The sequence below is a fragment of the Microtus pennsylvanicus genome, chromosome 3, assembly GCF_037038515.1.
Source record: "Microtus pennsylvanicus isolate mMicPen1 chromosome 3, mMicPen1.hap1, whole genome shotgun sequence".
In the NCBI taxonomy this organism is placed as follows: Eukaryota; Metazoa; Chordata; class Mammalia; order Rodentia; family Cricetidae; genus Microtus; species Microtus pennsylvanicus.
The window spans coordinates 132,079,966-132,090,927 of record NC_134581.1 but is presented as its reverse complement, the minus strand read 5'-3'; the positions used below and the strand labels follow the sequence as shown (position 1 = coordinate 132,090,927).

Genomic DNA, 10,962 nt, shown 5'->3' with positions numbered 1-10,962 from the left:
TGTGAATAATTTTAATTGTTTCCATGTCGTCCGAGAGACTGAGGAAGCTTTAAAATAAGCTGTAGGCAGTATGTTTTTGATCTCTTTAGGGATAACAAACGAAGCATAAATGAAGCCCTTAATCCTCCGGAGGGCACTGTGGAACCACATTTCACTCCTAGGGCTGTTTGCTTGGGGAAGGCTCTTTTGTTACTCAGATTCTGTGGGGACTGCAAGACCAGGCCTCCAGAGAAAACTTTTCATAATTTCATTTACTTTAAAAGACAAAATGTAATCGTGTGTATGTGTGTGTGTGTGTAACTAGAGGGTTCAGGTTTACTGTAGAGTGCTCTCTGGTAAAACTGAGCACCGCAGAGCATAACTGAGCCACGTGTACCTGAAAATGAGCACTTGGGTAAGGAATTGTCCTTTTGTATTTGTACGGCGCAAACGTGAACCACATGTTGTATAATTTCCCACCCGGGTAGCTCTCAACTCCAACACTACTTAATGCAAAACTGAGTAGCTTCAAAACAAATTTACATTCTCTGTCAAGGTGAAACTGGCTGTCCAGCGTGGTTCTCACAAACCCTCCTCTACAGCCGTGTTAATGTGTAAGTTCTTTTCCAAGCCGGAATCAAAACAAAGAGATTTCTCTTCAGATAAAATATTATAGGTTTATTTAAAACTTATTTCTCACCTTGAGTATGCAAAATACAAACTCCACAAAATGTTCATTTTACTTTGTAGTTTACAAATATACAAAATAGAAGTTTGCTTAAATTTATATTACATATTTATTAAGGCAAGGAACTATATAGAAAAACACATTTGTTCTGCTTAAAGGCATACTTGGGAATAAACCATTGTACAAATTATTGCACATCTGAAACCACAGTGCATAACAGACTGTCTGCATAAAACTGTTACAGAATAAACCAGGTATATTTACCTGACTTAGGTCATAAATGTAGATCGGAAGACAAAAATAGATTTTCCTTGTCAAAGTATGCAGCAGTTGGAGAACTTTGGCTCCCTCATTTGGTACCTTTAGAACCGCAACTCACCAAGCACCATCGTGTAGGCTATTAGAACATGTTCTGTACCTGAATTGCTTCCTCTTCCTCTGACAGAATAATGGCTTTTTAGAAGGCAAAGAGCATACAAGGTGATCTTTACATGTATATTGCATCATCGAAACACAATTCAAGGGAATTCTGACCTTCCCTCCCCCGACTCATTGATCTAATGTATACCCTGATATCCACAACTTCCAGTTGCCCTTGGCATTTTGTAAGTCCAGGCGTGTTCAAGTTGGAATCGATTTTGGAATGACAGAAGATCCGGTCTCAGACCCCATCTCTTTTGTGAGTTTTTTCTTTTATTTTTTTGTTTGTTTTTGGTATTTTTTTTTGTTTCGTTTTTTGTCTCTTGGACTCTTCTCCTGATTATCCATTCACAAGCTGACTTGCTGGGAACTTGACCATGATTGTAGCGCTTGCCAGCCGGGCTCCTCCCCTCGTGGGAGGACAGTGTGAAAGGTTAAGAAGAATACTGAACTCTCTCCTGGCAGTGTGGGTCCCATCCACTCCGTGGGATTTAAAAGTGCCTCTTCATGTGTAAGGCGAGGTGGTCCGACCGGGAAAAGGCCCTGTCGCACTTTTGGCACTGAAAGGGACGGTGCCCTGTGTGTTTGCGGTAGTGCCTGGTCAGTTCATCCGAGCGGGCGAATTTCCACCCACAGCCATCCCAGTCACAGTGGTAAGGTTTCTCACCTGGAAAGAGAAAGGGAGAGAGGGCTGCTAAAGCCATGGCTAGGATGATTCGCCCCTCTAAAGACTAAAGGACAGAGAGAAAACCAACTTCCGGGGCACACTCCACCCTCTCAAAAAAACAAAAGGAAACAAAACAACAACCCAGGAATGCCTTTATGACACTGAAGGGTCACGCTGAATCAGATGATAAATAAGAACAACGTGTGTGAGCTTAAACTCATAAACAGTAGTTAGCAGCAATGAAAAATGCAAATGCCCACTCAATAGAACTGATGTTTTCTTTCGTTTGAACCTAGCCAGTCTTAGAAATGGCCAGGGAAATGATTGGGAGTTATTTCTGCCCAAGCCAAATGCATCCTATCCCATTAGGCTGGGTCCAAGATGCCACGGGTGGCTAATTTCTCCGGCAGAGTCATTCCGGTTGTTTTAATAGACACATTGACGAAGACTTTACCCATGTAATGACTACCTTCAAATGTTTTGTCACTCTGAGACTGGGGTTCTTGACCAGACTGGCCTGAAGAACAACTGATCCTTTCAACCTAGTCTCTTCAGTGTTCCTAACTACAAGACGGAGTGTCACCACAGCCAGCTTGCAGGGACAACTTTAAACCATACCCAGCTTGTATAGGCAGTTTTAAAACAGAATCCCCAGGAACCACAGCCATTAAATTCTTGGAATGTAAATCCAATCTAATTATTTTAAACGACTAGAATAGAGCTAAGGGTACGGAGATCTAAGGAGAGGCGGGAACGACCAGGAAAATAATCTGCAACATCTTAAACTTTCCTTTTCAAGATACCACAGTTTTGCATTGCAAACTACAACTTCTCGCTCACCACGCTAGGAGGGGCAGGCACACACAGGAAACTCCCTATCTTTTAAAGGCCCGGTGAGAAACTGCACATTCAGGCAGCAGATAGCATCCATCAAGCAAAAGGCTTCTGGGCAAAAACACAGGCGCCTCTTTGCTGCCCTCCTCTGTGATCCAGGAGATGGAGAAGAGATACACCCCAGCACCCAAGAAAGCCCTAAGGAGTCCACAGCCAGCCTATCTATGCACAGACAGACAGCAACCCTCCTCCACAGCGCTGGTCCCCTCACCTGTGTGAGTTCGAAGGTGTGCCTTGAGATGAGAACTCTTTGTATAGGTTTTGCCACAGCCTGCATAGTCACAAGTGTGGGTGGCCGTTCTTTTCCGGGGCCACGACCTTCTTCCCCTCTTTGGCTTGGGCTCCTCTGGCAGGCAGGAACCCGGTGGCATGAGTTCTAGGGGTAAAGAAAGTGGGGGTCAACTTCATTCTGGAGTCTCCGAGAACCCCCCCCCCCCCCCAGAGGCAAAACTCCTTAGCAGCAGCTCTACCAATCCTTTCCCCTACTGACCTTGGTAATGGAGAGATGGGACTTGAGACTGCATCTGGTCTGGCAGGAAAGGAGGGTAGTTGGGCCCCGCATGGGGATGAAATCCTGGCGGAAGAGGCAGGCCAGGGTGACAGTCCCTGCTGCTCAGCAGTTCCTCGGGACTCATGGTAGGGGTAGTCCTGGTGGGGAGTTGCCGCCCCAGGGAAAAGTCGTGTGTGCTGGGCCGGTGGCCATTGCTGAGCTGGGGTCCAGCGCCTAAGTGGGTCTCTAGGGACCGACCGACTGTGCAGGAGGAGACCGACTCTTGCTTAATCTTTGGGCACATGCGCGGCGGGCCACCGCTGTAGGGCGCCACCACCACAGGGTGGCTGCCGTCCGGGCTGCCTTTGCTAACACTGATGACCGACGGGCTGCTGTACTCGCTGCCAGGGGTGCTCAGCGACGCCTTCAGCACAAACTTGCCCATCAGCCCGCCACCTGGCGGCTGAGGCTGCTGTGGCGGAATGTACACTGGGTCCAACTCCGGCCGCAGGAGCTCGGCCACGAAGCCGCCCGAGGGGCTCACGTCATTGATGTCCGCCAGGTTGAAGGGGGCCGTGGGAGGTGGCGCAGACTCTCGCGGGTAGAGGAGCCCTCCACCTGTGTTGCCGGCAGCCACGCCCGGGTCACCTCCGGCCCGGATCGGATAACTGAAGCTGCAGGTGGAGGGCGCGCTGGCAGGGCCGCTGCTCGCCGGGGAGGACGAGGATGAAGCTGAGGCCGAGGTGGTCACAGTGGCGGCCACCGATTCCTGGTGGGATAGCGAGTTGGAGAGGATAAAGTCTAGGTCCAGGAGATCGTTGAACTCCTCGGTCTCCCTCCGAGGCAGGAGGGCCGGATTGTTACTGCTGCAAGCTGCTCCAGCTCCACCACTCTCCAGGTCTGTGGCCACCGTCGCCGCCAGGTCGTAGGGGCGGCCGGGAAGTGGGGGAAGTCGCTTCATGTGAGAGAGCTCCTCTCGCCAACGCTGCCAAGGGCAGAGACGGAGAGAGAAGCAGTTAGTGGTAGCCCCCCTGTTGCCACCCCTAGTATTGACTTGGTGAGTGAAACACACTAGCACCTCTGCCATAGGAACTGGACAGGACTCCAGGTGCCAGGGCTGCAGTCTCAGCCAACACCCGGGTAAGAGGCAGCACGTCGGTTCTACCTCAAACTGGTGTGGCACCTCCGCCAGCCCAATTCTCTTACCCGCCAGATACCCGAGACGCCCCAGTCGCCCACAGAATTGGGATACTAGGACACTGTGGGTTTTCTCCCCATGCACTAGAGCCACCCGGCCGCCCACGCGCTAAGCTCACTCGGGCCCAGAGGGTCTCGAGCCTTGGCCACCAATGGTCCGCATGCGCCCACCCCATGGCCGGGACGCCGTGACAAGAACCGCTGTGCGCCCCTGGCGGTACCGCAGTGCCGGGACCACACGCACTTAAGGCCGACTCAAGGGCCGAGGAGCTACCCTGGGAAGGCTGTAAAGTCCCAAAGGAGGGCAATCCTTGTCTTAGCCAGGGGCTCTTAGTGACCCCTGGATCCCGCTCACCCACCCCATCCCATCCGCAGAAATCTACCGGGCACTAGCGCCACACTCACGTTATTCGGGGCACCTGCTGGACGCAGTGTCTTCTCCCTTCCCGCCGGGCCGGACGCGAACGTGGAGAAGGACGGGAGCAGAGCGTCGCTGACAGCCATGTCAGACTCGCCAGGTGGCTGCCTGCGGGCCGGGCGGGGCGCACAAGGACCAGGAGTCAGGGGCCACCCTGGCCACCGCTGTGAGGTTTCCCACCAGTCCTCAGCCCCTTCTGTTTCCCAAGCCCAGCATCTCACCTACCTCATTAATGTGGGGGCCCAGAAGGTCCTCCGAAGTCCGAAGAAGAGAGAGGGGTACCCAAACCCCAAAGTCAACGAAGATTAAAATCAACTTTAGAAACGAAACCCCAAACCAAAACCCCCAAACTGCCCGAGATCCTTCTTCTTTGGATTCAATATAAACCGGAGATGTCTTTTTAAAAAAGTTCCTTTGTATACAAAAATGCTTAGAAAAGTTGTAAACTCTTATAAAAATAGACAAATCAGCAGGGCAAATAAGTAGGTCCGATGGCCAGGCTGCACGCTCTTGGACTCAGCAGTGTCCCCCACCGTTGTCGCGGCCACTGTGGCTGTCGGCGGCTCAGGGGCTGTGGTCCGGGCGGTGGGCGGGCGGCGCCGCCAGGTGAGAATGGCCGCGGTGGCGCGGAACTGCGAGATGGGCGGTGGCGCGGGGTGCGGAATCCTGGGGGCTGTGCCGGGTGCGCGCGGCCATGGGCGCGGGTCACGGGCGGGTGGCTGGGTGGGGGGCCAGAGGGGCGGGGAGGGGCACTCGGCGGCTCCGGGTGCCGCCGCCGCCCGCCACCGCCTCTGCTCCCCGCGCGCCCGGAGCCGCGCTCGCTCTCTCGGCCGGGGAACTGCCGGCGGCCGCCGCGCTCTTCTTACTTATAACTTCTCGCTCGCTTGCTCCCCGCCTCCTCCCCGTGGCGCGCGGGGCTCCGCCGCCAGGCCCCGCCCCCTGCCTTTCTTCTCTCCGCCTTCCCGCCGCCCCCCCCCGCGCGTTGCCATGGCAGCTAAATAAACAAACTCCACGCACGTGGGGGCGGGGGCGAGGGAGGGGCACGGGCGGGGCGGGGCCGGGCCGTGACGCCAGCCGGGCAGCTGGCGGGCTGGAGCCGTGCTGACGCCGGCGGCGCTGGCGGCGACGGCTGCTCCGGCGCTGGGATCCCGGCGTGGCTTCCGTGGCTGCGCGACCTAGGGTCCTCTGCGCGGCCACGGTCGGTTCCCTGGGCTCGAGAGCCCTGCCGCGGAAACCCTGGCAGGGTCGGGGTTCCGGGAGGGAAGGTGGCGGCGCGCCCCTACTCTTGCTCGCGGTTGCGCTTGTCGAGTCGTCTGCGCACCCAAGAGCGCGATTATCCGCGTGACTCATCCAGCCCGCCCTCCCTAGCATACGCACGCAGAGGCCGGGCTGAGTCGGCGCTGGGCCTAGCCTGGCGCGGGTGCCCGTGGGGCCTCCTGCAGGGTGGGGGTAAAGGCCGGGTGATGGTGGGCTAGGAGTCTCAGTAGCTCCGGGGAGTGTGCCGCTTCTGCGACGGCGGAAAAAGGCTGAGATTGGGCACGTAGTTATGGTTTTGATACTGGAAGGAGCAACGAAGGGAGTGGAAAGGTTCCAGATTGACTTGCGGGAAGGGGAGCGCGGAGAGGAATCGAGGCGGGGAGATACCTTTCACCAGGGATCTCAAAGCTCTTTACAAGCTACGCACCCGCACTCTCAGTTTGAAGATGAGAAAAGTGAGTCATAAAGAGGTGAAGCGGCGAGGTAAAGGTCATAGGACAATTCGCTCCCTTCAGTTTAGGTTCCGAGCTGGCCAGCCCACTCAAAGGGGCTTCGCTGGGAGGTGACCGTGTTCTGGGAAGCGGAGCATTGCGATGGGACCCTAGTTCTCCAAAAGTGGCATCCCAGGCCCTTGCCCACCGGGAGGAGAAAAGGAATCGGTCTTTATTTCGGTCTCCTCTTCCCATCCCCACTACCTTCTTAGTGCGTGATCAGTAATTTTCCAGCCGGGAAATGTTTTCGCCCTCATCTCTACAAACAGTACTTAAAAAAAAAAACCCTCAAAACGTGAGTGTGGTGTTCAGTATCACTTGCTAACGTAGACTAGGTGTTTACTTTGGATTGGGGAGCGAAGAGCTGGGCTCCCGCTGCCCTCAAGGTTGAATCCCCTCACTCCTGGCGGAGTCAGCGGAGGGCGGGGGTTCCGTTGGAGACGGAAGAAAGCGAAAGGGGTCGATGCTACAGTACAGGCGGCTTGTACCCTCATGCCACGTCCTCTGTCGTTTTACCTGTTTGAGTCCCGGAATCCTGGGACCTATATTAGTTTTCTTCGGAATATTTGTCATCCTGAATTTTCCACTTCTGGCCGACCACAGACGCGTTCTTGGAATGCATCTCGTCCCAATGAAATGAGGCTGCCCAGTCTGTAAAAGGGAGATTCAAGCTGGGCGTCTTGGAGGAGCGACTTTTCATTCTTTGAGTTTTGGCGGAGGACTGGGAGGACTTTCGGGATATGGGGGTGGGGAAGAGCGCGGCTTCGCCTGGAGAAGGAGCCCCTCCCTCATGTGACCTCGAGGGGTTCAACCCCACTCTCACGGGACTAGACCAGTTTAACTCTTGAAAGCTTTACTCTTTCAAACAAAAGAACAACAAAAAGAACACCTGTTCCCATCCCCCACCGTCATTGTGATGGCAAAAAAACCGACGTGGAACGCTAGGAGTGGGCACTGTTTGGAAAGTGAGCCAGTTTAAAGCCAGAGTCCCAAACCCCTGATGAACTTGGATGAGCCCGTGCCTGACAGCCACCACCCTTAGGATGTAAACACCTGTGTCAGGAGATGGAATTTACGACTTGGGCTCTAGGTGGTTTCAGCCCCGTTTTTTATTTACCTAGGACAGTAGCCCTGCCCCCTCTGAGGCTCTCACCAAGTAACCACCACAATGAAAAAACAATATTTCGCGGATGAATTGGAAAGCCACTATTATTATGTCATATAATCAAGGCACGGCTCTGAAACGCAACTGAAAAAGATGGTTTCCCAACAGCTTTCTGGAGGATAAAAGCCAGCAGGCAACTCTCCGGTTATTCTTGTGATTGCATCACAGAAGGAAATCTGTATATTCATCCCAGATTTCTGAAAGAGCTGTGAAGTTCCAACCAGCTCACCTCCTTTCAAGGCAGGTGCCGGGTGTGACAACAGGTTATGACCCTCCCTCTCTTCAAAACAGGTAGGGCCAGAAGAGTTAAATCCCTGCCCTATGTAATTTATAAACATGAGGCTGTGTAAACCTTTGATGACTAAATTGCACTCTAAAATAATAATAATAGAAGACACCCTTTAAAGAAGAATTAAATACTGGTGACTTTATTTCAGCAAACTCATATTACAAGTTTTGTGGTATGGAAGTTAATTATTGATGTCCTTGGAGCTTTAAAATCATTTTTTTTCCAGCACAAACTGCAGTCGTTGGCAGATGATGTGCTGGGAATGGCCATGCTGGGGGATGAATGCCCAGCCGTAGGGGACTGGGAGAGGTGGAGATGGCTGTGTGGGTGTTTCACGTGCAGGACTCTAAACCATAGCAGTGCACAGGTCTGGGCACATGGAGTACCTGGTCACCTGTGCCCTGGCCTGACTTTGCTGTGCATAGCTGCCAATAGGACTCAAGGAAAGGTATTTTTAAAAATTGCTGTGCAGAGTTTCAGTGTTGCTCAGTCTGGTCTGGAATTTACTGTGTAGCCCAGCCAGGCCTTGAACTCACTTCAGTCCTGTTCATATGTGCTGGGGTCATAGGCACCAGTCACCAGGCTCAGCAAAACCTGCTTTGTTTATTTTTGTTTTTTGTTTTTGGTACTGGGAGTTGAATACAGGGCCTAACTCCAGCAAGGTGAGCACTCTGCAGCTGATCATCCTTGGGTTAATAGCTGCTTGTTCTTAAAGGCAAGAGGACAGGCCCCAGTGACTTCTGTACAATGCCAACGGCGAGGACTTGAACCCTTGACAGGCACCAAGTCGTTTTCAGCTCCTGTTGCTGTCTTTTAAAGGCCACCCTCATTTAAGCGTCACCATCTGTTTGGTTTTTGAGACTTGGCCTTTCTGTGTTTCCCAGGTTGGCCTTGAGTTTCTGGGATCAAGCATTCCTTCTGCCCTAGGCTCTTGAGTGGCCGGAATTGCAGGCGGGTACCACCACCAAGTCCACCGTGCTTGGCATGACCTTCAGATTTCTGCAGAAGTTAAGAAAGTGGGTTTCAAAAGTTGGGCATGATGATGCCTGTAATCCTGCATTGGAAGGCTGAGGCAGGAGTACCTAAAATCCAAGGCCAGACTGACTTCTGCAGTAAAATGTCTTGGGAAGAGGTAGTGGGCGAGGGGTGGGGGGATGGGGCCGATGGGGGATGGCTTTAACACTACATTTTCTGATTTAACTCTGCTGGTTTGTAGCTTGGCAAGTGACCTCACTTTGCCCATTTCCTTTTCTATAAAATGGGGATATGAATAGAAGCCAATTCTTAGAGTAATGAGGCTCTAATTAGATCACCTAAAGAAGTGAGCTCAAGTCTTGACACTTAGGACTTAATAGGTTTTAGTATTACCAGTTTTCTCCAGGCATCATGCATTTCAGATGGATGGGGACCCCTGTTTCATCTGCTGCAGTATCTCCAGCTGCTCATTAGTACCTGCCTAACACATGGTTGTGCTCTGAGGACTGCTGAATAAAGGAGTCATGCACTTTCCCCTCTGGGTGCAGTCTGTAACCAGGAAGCTGGGCCTTCAGCTCTCAACTCCAGGCTCATTATCCACCCCCCATCAAAACCAGTGGGCTCAGACTCTTACAGCTTCGGCCCTCTTCCCCAGCTTTCTATGGTGAAGCCTGGGTTTTCTTCAAGTTCTTGCTCATCTTGCCCTAAGCATGCAGGCATTCACAGAGGTTGGCAAATTCGATTCCTAAATCGCCCCACTGTTTTTAACTTCCTGGCTACCGTGGTTCAGCTTTTAGTCATGGCTGTAGTGTCCAGATTGACCCCCTTTTCCTTTTGAGTGTTACGTATCCCAGGCTGGCCGCCTGGAACTCTCTAGGTAGAGGTAGAAAAGGATGACCTTGAACTTCCAACCCTCCCACAGACACCTGGGTGCTGGGATTGTAGGGGGACACCACTGAGATCACTTTATGCTTATTTGGTGCTGATGATGGAACCCAGGGCTTCACGTATCCTGGGCAAACACTCTGCCAACTGAGCTACATCCCAAGCCTTCTCAATAGACATCTTTGCCTAGAGAAGAAGCAAGACCTAGCTGCTTACCCCTGGCTAGATCAAATGCTTCCTCCTCTGACCCTAGATAAACTTTCCAGAATCTTCCCTAGAGACTAGCTGAAGATTCTTAAGTCTCAGTTCTTAAATCCATGCGTCTGTGATGTCTGTTTTTATCAGGTGTTTTTCCTGTCTGGAATATCTTCTGTGCTGGGTTCTAATTACAGTAGAAACCCAAAATTGTTACTATTTCATCATTTCCATATTATTTATCCATTCTTATTTGTTTGTTTATTGATTAATTGATTGATTGATTTTGTGTGATACACATATAGAAGTCGGAGGAAAACTTTCCAGTGTTGGTTCTTTCCTTCTGGCATCTAGTGTTCAGCCTCTGGGATTGAACTCAGGGTGCCTGACTGGGCAGCAAGCTCCTTACACTCTGAGCCTCACTGGTCTCCAGTTCTCGCCTTATTCATAGCGTTCTCTCAAGTCCAGCAGGGTGGGACTTAATTTTCATCCCTTTTATTCCTCCATCCTCTTCTTTTTCCTTTTGTAAAGTTCTGTGATTGAAAAAAAGGTTAAAATCCTTGACTTTGTTTTCCCAAAGCTCACGAGCAGCCAGGCCTAGGCATTGTACTAAAGGAGCCGGCCCGGGCCCAGCCACTGTACTAAAGGAGCTGGACAAAGCTTGCGAGCAGCCCGGGCATAGGCATTGTACTAAAGCAAACTTGAAAACACAAACAAAAATAACCAAAACCCAAACCAAAACCAAATGGAGTCAACTCTCTTCTGCAGCCAAATTCATTGCCTTTCAAAACCCAGAACTTTGGGTATTGAAGTTTTTAGAGCAGAAAATGAATCACAGACATTTAAGAATCAATTCTCAGAAATTTAATTAAAATCTCTTTCATGAACTCTTAAGTTTGATCACTTAAGTTGCATGCACACACACACAACACATGCGCACACACATAACACA

At 51.5% G+C, this 10,962-nt stretch overlaps 1 protein-coding gene across 1 annotated transcript; it reads right to left on the bottom strand.

Annotated features, from left to right (window-relative positions):
- Positions 1 to 1,342: 1,342 nt before the first annotated feature.
- Positions 1,343 to 5,577, bottom strand: Klf4 (KLF transcription factor 4). Its single transcript, XM_075967191.1, has 5 exons — positions 4,979 to 5,577; positions 4,741 to 4,861; positions 3,139 to 4,123; positions 2,860 to 3,024; positions 1,343 to 1,754 (listed from the first exon to the last, which is right to left on the bottom strand). Exons 1-5 carry the CDS (start codon positions 4,981 to 4,983, stop codon positions 1,579 to 1,581), a joined length of 1,452 nt encoding a protein of 483 aa, XP_075823306.1. The 5' UTR covers positions 4,984 to 5,577; the 3' UTR covers positions 1,343 to 1,578.
- Positions 5,578 to 10,962: the final 5,385 nt, after the last annotated feature.